Genomic DNA, 22,214 nt, shown 5'->3' with positions numbered 1-22,214 from the left:
TGGTGTCGCCTTTAGATGGCGCTTCTCTCATAAAAAAAAATCTAGAAATGATGTGTGAAGCTTTTGTACTGCACTTCCCGATTTCAATGAGAAAGTAGCTGTAGAATAGATACATAAATGTGAGGTAAATTTTACCCAATTTAAATATTTCATAGCTTTTTATTTCAGTTATTTTATACTCAATATATGGAATTAAATCTACTCCAAACAAGTCAATGCAAATTGTTACCTCAGATTTATTGGGTAAATTCTATACGGTAGGTTACTTTTTCAGTGCAGGAGCAGACGAAACTGCGGGTCTTGGTAGTCTGGTGGTTACTGCACATGTCCTGTACCGTTAACTCCTGAAACATGGTTCGATTCTTGCCTTGGGTTTACTCGCTCAAAAATAAATATTTTTAAAAAATGACTCTTGCAATGAAGCACTGTGCACTTTTTAGTGTTACATGTAGGTCCTTGTATCATCCGATCATTCAAGTATTCCATTCAATCTGAAAAACAAAAAAAAACCACTCAATATTTCGTTTTCCTGTTTTTCTGTATGACCAAAAAATGAGGGATTGGTGTTTGTTTTCCTTTTTCCAATTCAAAACAGAACAAATAATAAACAGGGAAACCAAAACGAAATAATAACTCTAATTTACGATTATTGATTTTCTCTATTCCCCACGCTACATTAGCCTTCCCATGATCCTCAGCGACAGTCCATCATCATCTCTGCGTCTATGAAACAGAAAAATTGCATGTGCATGTATATATCAAGTAATTTATTCATACATCCTATTCATTTAATATATTAAGCTGTTAATGTTAAGCTGATGATCTCTTAATTATTATTATCTCAATATAATAGTAATCTGTACTCGAGTTGAGGGGGGATGGGGGGATGCCATCCCCCCTGGAATAAAAAATGGTCAAAATCATCCCCCCTCTAAAATGGGCATCCCCCCTCCCTTCCCTTGAGCAATTTTATCAATAAATGTGGACATTACTTCTATTTAACATTGGAATTAGAAATGCCATTCCACGTAGCTTTGCTGAAACTGAGCATACAGTAAGCTACCGCGAGAGAGGGCACGCGCAAGCGAAGCGTTTGAAGAGGTGACATTCAGTTGGGGTTCCGTTATTTTTTATTTCATTCGGCATCAGTGACAGCAGCGGATTGCAGCATCATGGCCAAGCGGAGTGGACAGCAAGACCTAAGCAAGTTCGGCTTTAAGATCGCAAGAAAAAAACATTTCAGGAGGTAAGTCAAGAGTTACGAATATCAGTCCCACTTTCTGTGAGCCCACTATCATGCTGTAAAGTTACCGATATGGAGCCTAATTTGTGGGCGGCGGATAACAACACAGCTATCATAATGAATGTTAGTTTGGAGTCTATCCAACTATCGATAGCTTACTCAGGTTCATGTTAGCTTTGATTTCTGGTATAAGGCCATTAATTTAATCAGCCTGGACGTTCGTTTGTTATTCTTCAGGCAACAAAAAGTGTTATTCAAGACAGGAAGGCTAAAATAAATGACACTAGAAGTTTTGAAGGCTTCATTGCCTCATTAGAGAGCCGGTCACAACATGTAAGGCAGAGCAGGATTGGTGTAGGACTTGACAAAGTGTCTGCTAAAATGCAGCTTTCTTTTTCTTCGTCATAGGCTCTTCTTCTGTCTCTTCAATGGGCCTTTTCCCCTTTCCAAAGAAACTTTCCAAAGGTGCCTGCTTTTAACTCATTTTGCTAGCTTGTATCCAGTATGTATCAAAGCAAAGTATCAAAGTATCCAAGGCAGCTCCGTGGTAACCGTCAATGTTACGGTGGGTGTCACGTGACCTAGATAACAGCGGGAATAAACGTTACAGAAAGAATCCGGTCATTTTTCAAAGCTCAAATCCTCGTTCAGATAATAAATAAATCAGAAATAACATTATAATTATATTTAATTAAATTATCTTATCCACTGCTCTTTATTCCAGATGACAGTCAGCAGCAACTGCAACACAGTGCGACAGGAGCTGGAGGACCCGGAGTGTGAGACAATACAGGAGCAGGAGCAAACAGGAGAACCAATAGCTGAAGATTTACAATTTACTGTTGCTTGTTTTAGCTTATTGGTTACCTACCTACCTCTGTATTTAATTCAATGTTCCCAATGTTCAGCTTTGAATAAAAATTCTATTGACTTGATATGAAAAGATTCAGTTGTTCATTTACATTGCCTGCTGAGGTTTTAATAAATTATTTACCAAATGATTTAAAAGGAGCCTACCATGACTATGAAGTTGCACTTCAAATTTGTCATCTGCATTTCACCCTAATATGGAGAATGTGGTAGGTATGTCAGCCAGGAGACTGACTAAATATGACACGACATCCACACTGTGCATGTTTTACAGTAAAATACCAGTGTATTATGTTTTTTTACAACAATAAAAAGGGTACACAGTGTGTACTACACACTTTATCAGCACAAAATACTGTATGTCTGGTAAATGAACAAGGTCCACAGACCTACGTTGTATGCAAACCCTCCTAAAAGCAAACCAGTTTCCCACCGATGGACCGACCGATGGGTCAACACGCGACTAAAAATTTCACCATCCCCCCTGGTTTGATTTTACAACTCAACCACTGATAGTAATAATAAATAATGATAACAACATGGCATTCATTTTGTCGCTTTCAACATATTGTGTCAGACCAACTTTGTTTTTTATTAGAGGACATGAATCAGTGTATCATTCGTTCTTTCTATTTTCAAATGGCAATCAAAAATAAAAAAAATGAAAAAGTGACTGGTTATTTTGTTATTTGTTTTTATTTTAACACAAAAAAGAAAAAATGACTGTTTTTTCATTTTTTTTATATGAGCCTAAAATTGAAATGAAAAACAATTATTATTTTTTTTCATTTTTTGATTGCCAATTAAAAATGGAAAGAACGAATGATACACAATCTGTGTATCATTCGTTCTTTCTTTTTTTCAGTAATACGCAATGACTTGGCCAGGCCCTTTCTTTAGTGTAATAAGAGACAGTAGAGAGGTTCATGCCATTTGTCTATTTTTATTAACCGGTACAGTGTAATCACAAAACAGTATTGTATTTGAACCGACAAGAGACAGTTACCGTATCATTTCCCACTATGCCCTCCTTTGTTCCTAATAACCAGATTTATCACGTTTAATTATTAACAATTATAATAATAATAAATCAATATAAAACCCCGACATCTACAGAAGATTTTCAACAAATAGGGGGCAGGGAAGCTCGCACACAGCAGCGAGTGATCTGTGATGAGATGATTTTGAGAAGCAAAAAAAAAATGCTCAACACCAGCAAATGTGGATTAAAGCAGAAAATTGCGTTAGGTAAAATCTCATCTCATTATCTCTAGCCGCTTTATCCTTCTACAGGGTCGCAGGCAAGCTGGAGCCTATCCCAGCTGACTACGGGCGAAAGGCGGGGTACACCCTGGACAAGTCGCCAGGTCATCACAGGGCTCACACATAGACACAGACAACCATTCACACTCACATTCACACCTACGGTCAATTTAGAGTCACCAGTTAACCTAACCTGCATGTCTTTGGACTGTGGGGGAAACCGGAGCACCCGGAGGAAACCCACGCGGACACGGGGAGAACATGCAAACTCCACACAGAAAGGCCCTAGCCGGCCATGGGGCTCGAACCCAGGACCTTCTTGCTGTGAGGCGACAGCGCTAACCACTACACCACCGTGCCGCCCTGCGTTAGGTAAAATCATTTTAGAAATTTTAGAAATCATTACATTCTTGTTTTTTCAATAAAAATAATATTTTTTAACTTTATAATGCTTAGTTACGTGCCGGGGCTCTGTCAGTCATTGATAGCCCAACTAATCACAGCGCTGTGGTTCTTTTCCTGATCCTTGGCATTGTGTTTTTTCTTTCTTTGTTGATAATGTGTTACCGTATGTGATAAGCATGGTTCATTAAAAGGCCCACTTCTGCTGCATGCCCCCTCCTCTCTGCAAAAATTGTGTATTCCTCTCAAGGTGCTAACTGTCTTCATTGTATTGTGAACAGCCACTCCACCCCCCACTGAGGTTGCTATTCATGAATGGTAATTTGGTTTTAGGTTACACCCTAATTTCAGTGACAATTTACTCTGCCAAGCTTACAATGTCAGAGGACAGAGGACTGGAATTACACTCTAAAAAATAAAGGTGCTTCAGTGGTTCTTCAAATCTCTGGATGGTTCCATGGAGAGTCAAAACTCTGTGATGAACAATTACATTATACGAAAGGTTCTTCACATTGGAAATGGTTCTTCAGATCCTGGCATTCTCTTACCATTTGCTGGTCAATGCACATAGGCTATGTTTACACAAATCTGTCTTCACTGCTCAAACAAATGGTTTAAATGGTTCTTTAAAGAACTGTTGCATGAACGGTTCTTTGAAGCCCTGAAAAAGGTTCTTCTATGGCATTGCCCTGAAGAACCGGTACTGGCCCCATTATTTTTTAGAGTGTAGTGCCCCAAAAAACACAATTTCAGCTTGGAAAAACTACAGACGGTATAACTTCAGGAAGAAAATAAACATTTATTTCACACTAAGAAAAGCAGACTCACTACACATGGAGGCTATACAAAGCACAGAAATGTAGCATAGAGTTGTCCCATCTAGTAGTTTCCACATTCCCATGGTGAGTCTTTCCTACGGTACATTTGCCACAGGTGTATTTGTGGCAGCGTACACAAAGTTCAGTGCTTCTGTTATTATTGCAGGGTGCACTGTCCTTCCCAAGCCCCATCCTCAATGCTCCACAAGTGCCTGGTCAGCACCCCTATGTTATATTTGGGTTATTATTCCATTATTATTTGAGGCTAGGTTTTGGGCTAGGGGTTGGGTTAGGGGTGAGCTCAGGTTAGGGTTAGAGCCAGGATTTGGGGTTAGGGTTAGAACTGATCCTTCTTGGTTGCCTTGGTTGTGACGAAGTCTGGTTAGGGTTAGAAACAAAGAGGCTATTTCTCAGGTAACACAATAATTAGGCTTCTTTACACAACAATGGGAGGCAGGTAATGGTACGTTAGACTTATTCACAAATTTGGGGGGGGGATTTCATTGCAGACTAAAGTCTGCACTTTGGGCCTTCTAGTGTTAAAAATATGCTGTTAACTCAAAACACTTCTTATTCATTGCAAAACGTTTATTTCAGCGCTGTATACAGGTATTGAGCACACAATGTGACCGCTTTTATGCGGTAGCCTAATAATAATAGAACAACCCGAAAATTGCAGGGTAACCCCAGACCTGCGCAAGTGATGTGCTACTGGCAAAAGAGCCAGCGACGTATGAAAAAAACCCACACCTTGGACCAAATACATATTATTTTCGGCACGCTGCTCCACCAGTCTGTAATGGTATTTTTCATATGATTACATTACGGTGTAAATGTGGTCTTGAGAAAAAAAAAAAACATGTTTGCAGACCTTTTGTTAAAATCACTAAAAGTGATGTTGTAATATTAATATGTAATAAAAAATAATATAATCAGACATGGCGGCACAGTGGTGTAGTGGGTAGCACTGTCGCCTCACAGCAAGAAGGTCCTGGGTTCAAGCCCAGCGGCCGACGAGAGCCTTTCTGTGTGGAGTTTGCCTGTTCTCCCTGTGTCCGCGTGGGTTTCCTCCGGGTGCTCCGGTTTCCCCCACGCTCCAAAGACATGCAGGTTAGGTTAACTGGTGACTCTAAATTGACCGTGAGTATGAGTGGTTGTCTGTGTCTATGTGTCAGCCCTGTGATGACCTGGCGACTTGTCCAGGGTGTACCCCGCCTTTCGCCCGTAGTCAGCTGGGATAGGCTCCAGCTTGCCTGCGACCCTGTAGGACAGGATAAAAGCGGCTAGAGATAATGAGATGAGATATCAGACATTATGATCTTAGAAAACGCTTTAGTGATGAACAGTTACAGACAGTAATATGTTGTGATATTATATTATAAAATATTATTTTTCATTAGGCTATATATTAAATTATATATTAAATTTATCTTCTAAAATAACAGACTGTACTCATATCACAACCGGTTTATTTCACCATTGGAGATCAGATCACAGAAGACATGCGTTACATGACTCATTTTAAGGATTTAAGTAGGCTATTTAAAAGCAATGCTAGCAGGACTTTGTGGCTCAGGTGCCACACCATAAATCCGGGGACCCGGGTTCGATTCCGGCCTGCAGTAATTTCCCGAGTCCTCCCTGTTTTTCTCCTGCTCATTTCTACACTGTTCTAAATGAGTTTGGATGTCTGTAAACCAATCAGGATGCTTTTTGTCGAGCATGCGCTACATGAACAGGCACACACACAGGCTCCCTCGCGCACTCCGTCATATGCACGATGCAGACATTAATGTTTCGCATGCACGCTCTTGCTCACTTGCTCTAGATTCCGGGAGATATTCTCCAATTTGCGGGCATCAGGGAGCCACTATCAATATGCGGGAGACTCCCAGAACTTCCGGGAGACTTGGGATGTCTGCACTCATGGATTAAAGCAAAAAAAAAAAAAAATCATCTGACTGAAAAAAAGCTCCATGTCGTTGGCCCCTACCACATCAGCGATGCGTCAAATTTTAAACGCCGTGTTGTCCATTATCCCCTCGGACCCTACTTATAGTACATTTACATAATTTTAACAATGACTAAAGCTAAGGCAAGACTTTACCATTGTCATTACTGGCTATAAATGATGAAACATCAAGTTTTCAGCGCAAAGTGCAAATTTATTTCAACAATACTTTAGTAATGCACAACAGTGGTTAAGAGAAAAGTGCAAGTGCAGTCGAACTTGAACCATGCTTTCAAAAGAGTGGAACAGAAAGAACTTGCAAGAAAAGTAAAGTGAAAGTTCACTTTTTCTGCTTCTTCGCAGTGAAGCCAAAGGCATCTAGTTTTTTGCCATTGCTTCCATAGACTTTTTTTATGGCAAACTACACAAAAGCACACACCTGCCATTTTCATCTTTTTGCACCATGAACTAAATGGCTTGCCATTATCGCCCATTTAATTTAGCCAAGCCCATCTCCACTTATTCTTTACCGTTTTGTCGATGTCTGACACATCTGTGCTTTCATTTAAAAGAAGAGCGTCCATGCTGGCAAAACCAAAAGTAATTTGACGCGCTCTAGTGATGGAAATCGAAGGGCCTATATCCGGTGGCCTTATACGCAGTACTCAAGTTAGGGGGGATGTAGGGGGAGGCATCCCCCTTCTGAAATAAAAATCTCAAATCATTCCACTTATAAAACGGCCATCCCCCCATCACATCCCTTGTGCCATTTTACCGATTAATGTGGAAATTAGCCTACTATTATTTTAACAAATATTACTACCATTTCAACATTAGAGGCTTTGCGCAGTGATAGCCTACATGTAGCCGGATAAAAAAGACGCATATTTATTTATTCGGTTGCACCTCTCATTCACACCTATACGGAGGTTTCAGTCACTGAAAACAGCTACTTTTGCAAACTCTGGGCAGAGTGGAGATTTCTGAAAACTCCATCTTCAGACACGCGTGTAAATCGGGAAAACGAAGCAACAGTGGGCGAGAGGGCGCGCGCGAATATAATGAGTCATAGGTGTGAATCTTTCACCGAATGCCAATTGTCCTGGTTCTTTATGAAATCGCACGCGCACGCACGCACAAATTCATTAGATTAACTTTCAAATAACTGTTCTTGTGCATTTGCGACACCGGAGCCACTTTCCTGAATTTTGAGCTTCGGAGTATTCGCTTCTTTATCTATTTAATCAATTAACTTATTTGTCACATACATTAAATTACTAATGTAAAACATTAGTAGCCTATTTAAGCAATCGCTGTTTTCTCCACTGTTTTCCGACCTTTTGTGCTTAGTGAATGAGACACTTCATTACACTCCACTGACCGACTTCCAATTCCGGACTTTTTTGAAAATGTAAAATATAGGCCTACGAGATGTTTGTTTGGGACTTAATTCGCATTGGTCCTTCACTATTAATTTTTGAGACTGACGAGGCACTAAATACTGTGGAATTATTTTCTCCTTACTATGAAGTTTGTCATCTTAAACAAGTGTCGGGAAATCTTGCAGCCTGACTCTACAGCCTCCAATGTTTAAGCGAACTGCTGAAACCATAATGTTTAAAGATTAAATCGTAGGCTAATCAAACAAAAGAAAAGCACAGCCTTTCCAGAACATTGTCTGCCGAAGCCTGTTTAACCTACAAAAGGCTTAATAGCAAAGGTCTTGCTGCGGCTTCAACTTTTCACCTGATCACCTTTCAGTAGGCAAATATCATTATTACTACTACTACTACAAAAGGCCTAGTATTAGTAGTAGACAAGTAGTTGCCTAGTAGTAGGACAGCCAAATAGTTTCATCAGTGGCCTACGCCGAGCCTCCCTGGGACTAGACAGTAGCGGAGGCTGTATTTATTTATTTATTTATGCCTATCCATGCTGCACTAGACAGTGTTTATGTAGAGAGCATGCGCACTTCAATCAATCAATCTATCTTTTATTTCAATTATATATAAACATATTCAAACTCGCTGTATGAGTGCATTAAAATCTTATGGCTTTTTAACTCACGGTGAAACTCCTCCGGGTTGAATTAACTAACTGAAATCAGCTGTTCTCAGCGTTTGATAAACCTGCTTTGTGAAATGGACAATCACTGCTCCTCCCCGTGGAAAAATGAGGGATAGCAGCTGGTTTTCACACAAGCTGCTTAGGGGCGTCACCAGTCAGGACTGCATTGACTACGTCATTGTGGGGGATAAATTATCTGCACGGACCAATCGGCAGACAGTCACGAACCAGTCAGGGGACGGCCAAGGGCCTGCTGAGGGCCAGTCACGGAAACGTGCAACAAATTCAATGGCTGCCACTGTACAGCACAATAGAAAAGGAATGCCTCGCCATCAAGTGGGCGGTCCTCGCCCTCCGCTACTACCTGCTGGGGCGCCCTTTCACCCTCTGTTTGGACCATGTGCCCCTGCAGTGGCTCCACCACATGAAGGATGCCAATGTGTGGATCACCCGTTGGTATCTGGCACTCCAGCCGTTTAAGTTCGAGATGGTCCACAGGCCGGGGGCGCAGATGGTCGTGGCGGATTTCCTCTCCTGTCGGGGGGGGAGTCAGCTGCAGGCCGGACGGCTCCCTGGCCTGAGTTGGGCGGTGGGGGTATGTGGCAGCTGGGGCGTGGTCAAATGTGACCCCTCACCGAATCCAGGGACACATGTCGGCCGAAACGAATCCGAGATAATCGCAAAAGAAGCTTTTTTTTTTCGAAATTTGTGATTTTTGTTTTTTTCCATCATGTGCAAGTTGAGATCTTGAAGAATGCAATCAGTATTTCAGATAATAGATTGTTTTGTTGGAAAAGCATACATTTTTTGTTGCAAATTGTCTCGTTTTTGTCAGGACTGTAGCCTGCTGGGGGGTGTGGGTAAATTACCGTATGGGCCATTCACATGATGATTTAAGTCTTTTGTTTTTTTCTTCCGCGAATCAGCTGTATGATCCGAGCTGAGCACATGGCTACTTAACTGCATACAGGCGTGTGATTTCACTATGGAATGAGTTACTAAACAGAGCGCAGAGGAGCTGACACACTGCGAAGCAAACAGACACACGGTATTTACATCGGAGATAACCATTTCTAGCAAAAAAAAACGCAACCTCGTTTTCCAGATTGAATGGAATACTTGAATGATCGGATGATACACGGACCGTTCTAGGACTACATTCCATCGGAGGCATTGATGTGTGCAAGGCGCCGTTTCTCTTTCTGATGGGGTAAGTTTATTAATCTAAGGCTGTGTGGTTATTTTTGCATGTAACGGAGAGTGTTGTGGTTTGGTTAAGCCTAGGTCACAACCGGACGTACGATTTTTTGGCCGTGTGATTTTTGGCGTTTCCCAAATCGCTGCGTTTTTTTTTTTGTTCATGGAGAAAGACGCGCGTTGGCCGTAAGTTTGTCTTGCAACCTGAAAATAACGTAAGCGCCCGTAGAGTTTGTTTGACATGACAAAGAACCTCTGCAGCCGGTCTGTGGCTCGAAAATCAGCACATCACACGCGCGCTCTCGTGCGTTTCATGCGCGCTCTCCGTGTGTTTCTTGCGTTTTTTGCATGTAGACCGGCCATAGGAGCACGTACTGTACGGCCGGTTGTGACCGAGGCTTTACATGAAACTAGTGTTGTGTTAGTTGTGTCATCATCGTGCTATCTTTCTTTCTTACGGTGTGAGTAATTTTTCAACCACAAAACGTTAAAGTATACTTTAGGACTTATTTTTGTACTTCATAATTGTTTTGGGCATACTTTGCATGGAAGGAAAATTGACGTGGTGATCTTTGCTTACATGAAAGTAGTATCGTGCTAGCTCGTAGGGGGTAGGGCTTTCCTTAATGTCATGCAAATGAGCACCATTATGTGCCCGCCCTACACCCAGAGTAGCTGAGATGGAAAACTTTGAGGGCGATTTTCTCCCTTTTCTGTTTTAAGAAGTATACACTTTCAAAAGGCCACACATTCTTCAAATATTGTCAGATCTCCACATGAAAGGCATCACTGGAAAGCTTAGAAACTGTACTTTCTGAATCTGTCAATAACTCAAAATGCCCCCGGGCAGACATGTGTCCCTGGATTCTGTGATCTGCCACAAATGTCAGTCTGTGAATGGAGGGCGGAGCCAGGGAAGGTAAGTGGCAGAATCACTGCACCTGATGGGAATTAACCTGTGTGTTTGTGTGTCTTCCCCAGTGACCGCGCCCTATCAGAGGAGAGGGAGAGCAGAGGAAGGGAGCTCTCCCCAACCTGGACACTTGTGTGTGTGTGTGTGTGTGTGTGTGTGTGTGTGTGTGTGTGTGTGTGTGGGCGCGAGCGAAATATAAGACGCTGAAAAGTACAATAAAATTTTTTGTGGGAACTCAGTTCTGGCCTGCCATGCTTCTGTGCTCCACCCACCTTAAACTATTTCTACAGTCTCTTATTAGTTCAGAGCTATCAGAAGATAGGAGCGAATGTTGTCCACCAGTCTTCAGTTCATAAATCAACCTAACTGCAGAATAGAAGTTTCTCAAGTCATTCTTCCTTGCATATTATTTTATCTTGCAAGCCTTTTTCAAATAACAAGCATCTTTCATCTTTCACAGCTTGCACTGGGTTTTGCCCTTTGCTTGGCACCACTTTTCATGGTGTAGTGTGGTGCTATTGTTTAGATAACTGTCATAAGCAAGGCTTTGTTCACTCAGCAAAGCTTGTATATCTTCCTCAATCTCACTGAACCAGTCTTGATGTCTGTTCGTGTGGGCCTACAATTTTCGTTGTGGCATCATAAACATAGCACTTGATTCCTGACCAAAGTTCGGGTGCATTATCACCTGCGGAGTTTATGTCAGACAGTCCGTTCTTAATAGCGTCACGAAGCACACAGCAAACTGTGCTGTTCCTTTAGTGCTGCCACATCAAAATTGTCTGACACATCTTTTACTCTATGGTTTTTGTAAGGCTTCCTCAGAACAAGAGAGAGCTTGCATCTAACTAGCCTATGATCGGTATTACACTCTGCTCCCCTCATGACTCTCGTGAGACTGACGTCCTTGATGTCTTTATGACATGTCAGACCAAAATCGATGAGGTGCCAATGCTTGGACCTTGGGTGCATCCAGGTTGTTTTAATTTTATCAGCTTGGCAAAATAGTGTGTTAGTTATTGTGAGATTAAGCTCTGCCCATTGCATAAGGAGTAACACTCCATTTTTGTTGCATTTCCCAAAACCTTGCTTGTCAAGTACACCTTGCCAAAGTGTATGTTCTTTTCCCACTCTTGCATTAAAGTCTCCAAGAACGACCAATTTATCTTTATTTGAAACGCTAGTTATTGTGGACTTTAGACAGTCATAGAATTCCTCTTTTGCATCTTCAGTGGCTTTGAGTGTTGGTGCATATGCAGAAATCATGCACAGATGGTTATTTTTATTGATTTTAAAACAGGCTTTGATCTATCACTAGGACATTCGGGCATCCCCACCAAACAGGAGGACATAGTGGAACAAATGGCAATAGCAACTCTAGAAGTATAGTGGTGCTTGAAAGTTTGTGAACCCTTCAGAATTTTCTATATTTCTGCATAAATATGACCTAAAACATCATCAGATTTTCACACAAGTCCTAAAAGTAGATAAAGAGAACCCACTTAAAGAAATGAGACAAAATATTATACTTGGTCATTTAGTTATTTAGGAAAATGATCCAATATTACATGTCTGTGAGTGGCAAAAGTATGTGAACCTCTAAGATTAGCAGTTCATTTGAAGGTGAAATTAGAGTCAGGTGTTTTCAGTCAATGGGATGACAATCAGATGTGAGTGGGCACCCTGTTTTATTTAAAGAACAAGGATATATCAAAGTCTGATCTTCACAAAACATGTTTGTGGAAGTGTATCATGGCATGAACAAAGGAGATTTCTGAGGACCTCAGAAAAAGTGTTGATGCTCATCAGGCAGGAAAAGGTTGCAAAACCATCTCTAAAGAGTTTGGACTCCACCAATCCACAGTCAGACAGATTGTGTACAAATGGAGGAAATTCAAGACCATTGTTACCCTCCCCAGGAGTGGTCGACCAATAAAGATCACTCCAAGAGCAAGGTGTGTAATAGTCTGAGAGGTCACAAAGGACCCCAGGGTAACTTCTAAGCAACTGAAGGCCTCTCTCACATTGGCTAATATTAATGTTCATGAGTCCACCATCAGGAGAACACTGAACAACAATGGTATGCATGGCAGGGTTGCAAGGAGAAAGCCACTGCTCTCCAAAAAGAACATTGCTGCTTGTCTGCAGTTTGCTAAAGATCACGTGGACAAGCCAGAAGGCTATTGGAAAAATGTTTTGTGGACGGATGAGACCAAAATAGAACTTTTTGGTTTAAATGAGAAGCGTTATGTTTGGAGAAAGGAAAACACTGCATTCCAGCATAAGAACCTTATCCCATCTATGAAACGTGGTGGTAATATCATGGTTTGGGCCTGTTTTGCTGCATCTGGATCAGGACAGCTTGCCATCATTGATGGAACAATGAATTCTGAATTATACCAGCAAATTCTAAAGGAAAATGTCAGGACATCTGTCCATGAACTGAATCTCAAGAGAAGGTGGGTCATGCAGCAAAACAATGACCCTAAGCACACAAGTCGTTCTACCAAAGAATGGTAAAAGAAGAATAAAGTTAATGTTTTGGAATGGCCAAGTCAATGTCCTGACCTTAATCCAATTGAAATGTTGTGGAAGGACCTGAAGCAAGCAGTTCATGTGAGGAAACCCACCAAGATCCCACAGTTGAAGCTGTTCTGGAGGAATGGGCTAAAATTCCTCCAAGCCAGTGTGCAGGACTGATCAACAGTTACTGGAAACGTTTAGCTCCAGTTATTGCTGCACCAGATACTGAAAGCAAAGGTTCACATACTTTTGCAACTCATGGATATGTAATATTGGATCATTTTCCTCAATAAATAAATGACCAAGTATAATGTTTTTGTCTCATTTGTTTAACTGGGTACTCTTTATCTACTTTTAGGACTTGTGTGAAAATCTGATGTTGTTTTAGGTCATATTTATGCAGAAACATAGAAAATTTTAAAGGGTTCACAAACTTTCAAGCTACACTGTACATGCTTCTCCAGCAGGTCGTCCACTCCAGAAGAAAGTGTAGCCACCACTCTGTTCCGTCAGTTGTCCAGTGTTAGCAAATCAGGTTTCCTGTACAGCACAGGCGTCAATGTTGTATTGCTGTAGCTCCTTCACTACCAACGCTGTTCTGTGTTCAGGTCTTCCACTGTCATCTCTGTCCAAGAGTGTTTGCAAATTCCATGTTGCAAGGGTAACGCCCTTGCACATTTTCTCTTTTCTCATCATGCAGTTCTTCCTGCTAGAGGTGAGAGCCACTCAGCCGCGAGCAACTGAGTCGGTAATACATGAGCAAGCAATTTTGGGGTCATGTTTTCTAAACCCGTCCCCAAAGTTGGGGCAAGCAGTGCTATCCCAAAGAGGGCTGCTTGGTCGCCCAAAGTGACACCGAGCCGTGCCATTGCTCAGTTGGCAAAACAGAATAATCTTTCCTTTGAGCTGCCTTTGTGTAGTTTTGTGATTACCAGCTTCCAGCCAATCACGAGCCTGCTGACATCACCACTTGACCATCGCCAAAGGACTTAGAACTGCAGGTGAGAATGAGTAGGTCCATGACACCTGCGCGTGATGAGTTTAGAGTGGAGGCTCCCTTGTGCAGAGGTGGCCCATACTTGACTGCAGTCAATGTTGAGTGGCAAGGAGGTTTCCAAGACAAACCCAAATCTTCTGCAGCTGCAATGGGATGGCCAGAGCTTCCTTCAGCATCTGTACTCTCCCCTAAATAGCTGCATTCCCACAGTACAGTGCTATTTCATAACAGCAGACATCTCTTGGTGTTAAGATACTATTTGACCCATAGCTGGGACCCTAACAGGTGCTACTGCACCAGGTCAGAGCAGACCTGGGGAGTGATGGCAATTAATGGGCAGCTCCAATCCCCCAAAACTCCAGAACACCCGAACTGGAGCCTCACCAACGGATGCAGTTTAAAATCATGTCCAGGACTCACTTACCTAACCCAGGAGAATTTGTGGCAGGCACAAGAACGTCAGTCCCAGCTGTACAACAGGGGTGCGTGCCTTCAGGAATTCATACTGACAAAGTACTCGTGCTATTCCCTATGTCAAGCTCTAAATTGCTCAGCAAGTGGCAAGGTCCCTTTAAGGTCACATAGCAAATTGGGGACATCAACTATGAGGTGAAGCAGACTGATAGAGGCGGGGCATGGCAAACATACCACCTCAATCTTTTTAAACTATGCAACGAGGGGTCCCTGTGATGTTGGTAACAGTAGTTCCAGAGAAGGAGAAGCTGGGGTCAGAGGTAAAAATGAAAGTAGCAGCTCAATCCACTCCAGTCCTCTGTGGAGACCACCTCATGCTGTCCCAACTTGCAGAGGTTGCCAAGTTGCAAGCAGTGTTTTCTGACATTTTCTCGCCTCTCACCGGTTGCACCCACCTCATAGAACAGCACATCAAGACGTCCGTCCCTGGGGTGGTGGTGCACAGCCATTCATACCACTTATCTCTACACAAGAAAACTGTACTTCAGGATGAACTCAAGGCCATGCTCAAAATGGGAATAATCGAGGAGTCACACAGCGACTGGTGCAGCCCCGTGGTCTTGGTCTCCAAGACCAATGAGTCGGCCTGGTTCTGTGTGGACTATAGAAAGGTCAACATGGTGTCTAAATTTGACATGTACCCGATGTCTCACATTGACGAGTTGCTCAAATCAGTTATGCACAGCTCGTTTGTATTTGACACTGGATTGAACAAAGATCCCCTGGACTCCCCTATCCCGTAAAAAAATTACCTTTTCCACCCCATTTAGTTTAAACCAGTTTGTTACCCTGCCATTTGGGTTATTCAGGGCCCTGGGGGCATTCCAGCAGTTCATGGACAAAATCCTTCGCCCGCATGCTGCCTATGCCATGGCCTATCTTGATGACATCATATAGCAATGACTGGCCGTGGCATGTAAAACACCTTTGGGTTGTTCTGCAGTCGTTGAGGTGCATGGGGCTCATGGCTAAACCAAAGATGTGAGATTGGGCAGGTGGAAGTACAGTATCTAGGCTTCCACTTGGGTCATGTGCAGGCGCATCCCCAAATTAGCAAGGCCACAGCAATTGTGACCTGCCTGAGGCCAAAGACCAAAAAAGGGGGTGAGACAGTTCCTGAGGCTGTCTGGCTATGATCATAAGTTTGTGCCTAACTATTTGGATGTCACCAGCCTGCTGACTGATCTTACTAAAAAGGGGGCACCAGATCTGGTCCAGTGGACAGAGCCATGCCAACAGGCTTTCATCCATTTGAAGGCTGCACTGTGTGATGGTCCACTGAAACACTCCTGTGATTTCTCTCTCCTCTTTGTTTTGCAGATTGATGCGTCGGACAGATGGGCTGGTGGCTGTTTTGTCCCAGATGGTGGAGGAGCGCCTGGTGCTGTACATAAACTGCAAGCTCTCAGTGTGAGAGACCAAGTACAGCACCATTGAAAAGGATTGTCTGGCCATCAAGTGGATCCTCACCCTCCAGTACTACCTGCTGGGGTGCCCTTTCACCCTATGCTTGGCCCATGCCCTGCTCCAGTGGCTCCACTGCATGAAGGATGCCGATGCACAGATCACCCATTGGTGTCTAGCTCTGCAGCCCTTTAAGTTCAATGTGGTCCAGAGGTCGGGGGTGCAGATGGTGGTAGCGGACTATCTTTCACATTGGGGGTGGGGGAGATGAGAGTCAGCTACAGGCTGGACAGCTCTCCGGCCTGAGTTGGGCGGTGGGGGTATGTGTCAGTGGGGGCGTGGTCAAGTGCTAGCTTGTGGATGGAGAGTGAATCCGGGGAATGTGAGTCGGAAAATGATCATACCTGTGTCTGATTAATGCTGTATGTGTGCGTCTCTCTCTCTTCCCATGACGGCCAAAGGCTAATAAGAAGGGAGAAAGCAGAGAAGCAAGAGAGCTTTGTGCAGAGCAGGGTGTGTGTGTGTGTGTGTGTGTGTGTGTGTGTGTGTGTGTGTGTGTGTGTGTGTGTGTGTCCAGGTGAGACATTACAAAAGCTGAAAATAAAACCCAGCAACTAAAAAACTATCCCACCTGTCCCAGTGCTTCACTGTCTCACCTTACTGTAGACAGTGCTACAATGACCAACTCACCAAAAGTTAGTCATTATACCTAAATGCTTATGATTCAATGACCCAAAACAATGCCCCATAAATCTGCTAGGAGAATGATGCAAGAAAATTAATTATGGAATTCAATCAAATGTTGATCATAAATATGAAATTCCTTAATATTTTCCCTGTCAAAGAGTGACAGTATCCATTTGCCTGGCTCAGTCGTCTTGGCCAAAGAGGAAAAACCAAAATATGCTAATGATGATGATACATGTAAAGGCATGTGTGACAGGTGGAGCGCAATTAAATTGAGGGTGATGAACTGATGGATGGATAGATGGATGGATAGATGGATGGATGATTAAGGAAGTGACTTGTCATGTGGCATTAGACTCTAATCAGAAATTTGGGCTATCAGACAGACAGATCTTGCCATTAATGGGACTGAATTTGGCCCATTTTATCTACCTTTGCAAGGCACAAATTTTGGAATATGGAAATGAAAAAATGTAAATAAATGTTCTCCAGTGTATCATCCTTATCAAGAGTGGTCCTTATCAAAGTTAATTCATCAACTACTCTTATAACAGGCTAATGCAGGTAAAGTTGTTGCTTGGAGTTATGCCTACTGGGAATGAATACTTGTAAATTGGTAGAACTGCAAGAGGACAGATTCTGTTTGATTCAAAATAATACAGATTACTTTTTTTTCATAACGCTGTATTCATCTGTACCTTCATGAGAAATACAATGCTTATACCTGCTGTTTAAGACTAGAACAACCAGAGATAAAGAGAGAGAGAGAGAGAGAGAGAGAGAGAGAGAGAGAGAGAGAAAGTTGGGAGAAAATACCTAAACCAAATTTAAACTTCAAGAAGTACAAAATTAAAAAGAACTCACCATGAAGTGGCTGCGGAAGTTAGCCAGGTCGCCAAAAAAGTCCTCAATGCTAATGGAGTGTGGGTCAAAGGCAAAGTAGCTTCCCAGGCTCTCGTAGAGCTTCTGCATGTTCTTGTGCATGGTGGACAGCTTTTCATACTGCTCTCGTGAATATTTTGAAAAACCGTAAGGAAAAGTCAGTTAATGAAAAATAAAGAGCAACAGGATCCACAGAACAATGATAACTCACTGGTTAAACAGCTGTAAGACTAATGGTATATACACATCAGAAAAATACAGCAATGCTTCAGATTCTTTTCATTGTCCTACAGAGAGGTTATTTAAGAAAACAGGACATATCCAGAGCTTCTCATATGCAAGGAATAAAAAAATAATAACACCCTCAAGAACTTTGGCTCTCTTTGAAGTCAGTAACATAGTGCACTAATAGTTTCTCATATACTCAAACACAGATAGCATGAAAGGAGTTATCTGGGGTTTTTTTTTCCTAATCTTTTTGGAATGTTTATACAAAAGTAGGACCTTTCTGTGTGCATGGCCTGTAATTTATCTGAGGTTATTCCACTGAATGATAGATTCTGTCAGAAATGTGTTAACTGAGTACTCACTGGCTATACATAGCTCAGTATCTTCATCCACATAATGTGCACAAACAAAACCGTCTGCTAGAGTAACACGTACCCAGTCTCTAAAAGAACAACTACAAACAGATCAGGCGGGCCGGCTCTGTGGTTGGCATGAAGCTGGACTTTCTGGTAATGGTGACAGAGAAGAGATCTATGGACAAACTATTGAACATCATGGACGATGCCAGTCACCCTCTGCACACTGTCATCAGCAACCAGAGGAGCCTGTTCAGTGACAGAATGCTCCTTCCCAAGTGCAGGGCGAACAGACTTAAAAACTCCTTTGTCCCTCACGCCATCAGACTGTACAACTCCTCTCTGGGGGGGGAGGAGGGGTAACAGGAGGTCAGAGGATGGGAAGGAGCAGTAGCCTAGCCTAACAATAAGCAATACCGGACAATGTGCAATATAATGTGCAATATAAAGTGCAATATCTCTCCTGCCGCCCCCCCTTTTTCCCCCTCCTTCCCCCCCTTCCCCATATCTTATTCTTTTTATATTTGTATATATAAATAATTTATTTTAATTGATCTAGAAGTTTTTTCTATTTATTTTCTCTGTTTATCTGTAATGATGCTGCTGGAATCTTAATTTCCCTGAGGGAACCCGCCCAAAGGGATCAATAAAATTTTATCTAATCTGTCTATCTAATCTAATCTACAAAGAGAGAAAACAAATTATTGTGCTTAGATTTTCCTATACTGGTGCATAAAAAGCAGAAAGATCAAGAGTGTGTTATAAAGATGCACCATAAAGAGCATTATTTGGAGGCCATATTCAGAGTTGGAGACTTAAGTCTAAAATTTAATATTTTCACACAGTGGAAATTTATGGAAACAGAAAGTGTCCAACACAGGGTTTTCAACAGCAAAAAGGGCCATGATCTTTAAATACATGCAGTTGCCTTTAAATCAAAAAAATATCAGGGATAGACAATGGAGACTGAAGAAGGAAACAGCCCTTTTTCTTTGGTGTCAAATTAAATATAATTTAACATAAAAACAAGAGAGAATTTAAAATGAAAAATAAAAAGGCTAATGATATACGAGTGAGAAGTTGGCAATTATTGTGATGGCACTGAAGCAGTGAAATCTAATAAGAGTCAATGTATTGCTTCAGGAAGTCCAAATATTAATGATCACATTAATCACTGCAAATTTGGGTTATATTTAACAAAATGGCTTCTATCTTAAGTGTTTGGTAGATTATAAAATAGCACTGGATACAGCACATTATGTTATTTTGTATTTGATTTTTTATATCAAGTTACTAAATCAGGGTCCTGAAATCATAACGTGTCTGCAAGGTGCAGGATGTATGCTATTTTACTGTGCTTTTAATTTGCTATTTTGAGTTGTCAAATTAATAAAATAATAGCAATGTTTTTGCATATTCATCTCATCTCATCTCATTATCTCTAGCCGCTTTATCCTTCTACAGGGTCGCAGGCAAGCTGGAGCCTATCCCAGCTGACTACGGGCGAAAGGCGGGGTACACCCTGGACAAGTCGCCAGGTCATCACAGGGCTGACACATAGACACAGACAACCATTCACACTCACATTCACACCTACGGTCAATTTAGAGTCACCAGTTAACCTAACCTGCATGTCTTTGGACTGTGGGGGAAACCGGAGCACCCGGAGGAAACCCACGCGGACACGGGGAGAACATGCAAACTCCACACAGAAAGGCCCTCGCCGGACCCGGGGTTCGAACCCAGGACCTTCTTGCTGTGAGGCGACAGCGCTAACCACTACACCACCGTGCCGCCCGTTTTTGCATATTGTTCTCCAATTTTTATTATTCCTTCAAATTTCTAGCCCTTTCTTCTCCCACAGTTTTCAAGTGACCCCAAACCAACTTTATCTCATCCATCTTGCGCCCAAGTAGTGTGCTTGTGGGCAGCATGGTGGTTAGCACTGTTGCATCAGAGCAGGAAGGTTCTGGGTTTGAGCCCAGTGGCTGACAGGGGCATTTCTGTGTGGAGTTTGCATGTTCTCCCTGTGTCTGCATGGGTTTCCTCTGGTTGCTCCGTTTTCCCCCACCATCCAAAGACATGCAGTTAGGTTAACTGGCTCCTTTAAATTGTCCATTGATCAAGCTTGGAGAGGGAGGGCTCCACCAAGTTTAAATGCCCGAGACACATCAGTGATGGACTGTTAAAATGTCATCAGTGGTGTCCCGACAGCTCTTACTGGCAATGGGATGAAGAAGAAGAGTGTGTTTGGATGCAACAAAGTAATAGGTCAGATCATTTTTTATTGCTATTTTTAGTCACCAATTTTCCCAAAGACAATGACTGGAGACAGTTTCATGTCCCTCGTGGCAACTTAGGCAAACTCCAGGCTGCTGAGTGCAACCCATTCGGATAAGGGTCCCCCCCCCCAACATGGCTGATGGCATTTCTTCATACTTCTCGGTGTTAAGACTGGTGGAAATTTACCTATATCATGAGTTATGAGCTCCCCTGTGGAGCTTATTTTTCAGTGGATATTTTTTGTCATGCTTCAAGATAAGGTAGCTTGAAAAAGTAAAATGGCTCACTTGCTATCCAGGTAGAAAGCAGCTGCTAGTGTGCTAATCGCTACCACGCTAACAGCATGCTAAAATGCATTCATGCTGGAACATTTTCAAACAGTTTGTCAAGTTCATTATCTCTCGCGCTCTCTCATTATTATATATTTTACACACACACACACACACACACACACACACACACACACACACACACACAGAGGAATGCATGCTGAACTGTGGGAAGGGCTCCAGTGACCCACACCCTGGCAGGAACCGAGGTGTTGCTTAATGGCTGTGTCCAGGATAGACGTGCTAGGCTTTTGGCTAACCTGCCTCACTTACCCCACTTTTGGTATAAATAGACTTTTTCATTCCTTGATATTTTTGGTGACATATTTATATAATCATAATGTATTTTCATGAGCATTGATTTGCTTCGTATTGTGCAGGAAACACATTTCACTGTTGCAACCTTCTTGGAAGAAAATATTGTAATGGGGAGGTTTATTCTCTGTTCAAAAGTTTGGGTTTAAAAATTGTCCATTTTTTTTAAATAAAAAAAAACCTCATTAAATATACTGCGTCTTGCAAAAGTATTCATTCCCCTTGATGTTTGTCCTGTTTTGCTGCATTACAAACTGGAATTAAAATGGATTTTTTTGGGGGGGGGGTTAGCACCATTAGATTTACACAACATGGCTACCACTTTAAAGGTGGAAAAAAAAAAAATATATATATATATATATATATATATATATATATATATATATATATATATATCAGGGTTTCCTATTGAGGTATTTCACTCACGTGACCAAGTCATGTGACGCTGCCATTTTGGACGGCACGGCTCGAATCAGTTTGAATGCGAGGAAGGCGACAAACGAAAAACATAAAAGAAAAAGGAGCGAGATGCAGAAAACACCTTCACTATCCAGCGACGTAGGGCATTTACAGGGCGAGCAGAGGGAGAGGTATTTGCAAAAATTGAGGTTAGCAGGCTTAGAGAACGACGTTTACCTGCTTCCACCAGGATTGTTCACTGACGTACGGAAGTACACGAAGCCCTCGTCTTTACCTGACTTCGGCCCACATGATCTGTATACCTATGTCGTTAAAAACCCATCGCCATACACAGGTATTGATCTGAAAGCATATAAGAGTTTGGATGCCTACAAATATTTTGTGTCAGGCTGGGTAACATGCCTACATCAGCGGGTCGTCCCTGGAGCCGGTGGTCGCCATCTGATTACAGCTAAGGTTTGTTCACATTTTCATTTACTTTCGGTCCTCAGGATAAACAAAATGTTATTAAATGTCATTGAAATAACTTCTTAGTCTGTTGAGACATGGCCCGTTATAAATTTGCTGTTACCAGGCAATGACCAAGAACTGT

At 42.2% G+C, this 22,214-nt stretch overlaps 1 protein-coding gene across 1 annotated transcript in view; it reads right to left on the bottom strand.

Moving 5' to 3' along the window:
- diaph2 (diaphanous-related formin 2) overlaps positions 1–22,214 on the bottom strand; it is a 902,507-nt gene that overhangs the window by 234,729 nt on the left and 645,564 nt on the right. The window contains exon 26 of the mRNA XM_060927624.1: positions 17,674–17,838. Coding sequence (XP_060783607.1) covers positions 17,674–17,838 — 165 coding nt within the window. The remainder of the gene's footprint in view (positions 1–17,673; positions 17,839–22,214) is intronic.

Source organism: Neoarius graeffei, chromosome 8, assembly GCF_027579695.1.
Source record: "Neoarius graeffei isolate fNeoGra1 chromosome 8, fNeoGra1.pri, whole genome shotgun sequence".
NCBI lineage: Eukaryota > Metazoa > Chordata > Actinopteri > Siluriformes > Ariidae > Neoarius > Neoarius graeffei.
The sequence above is the reverse complement of the archived record's forward strand: the minus strand, read 5'-3'. Positions and strand labels throughout refer to the sequence as shown.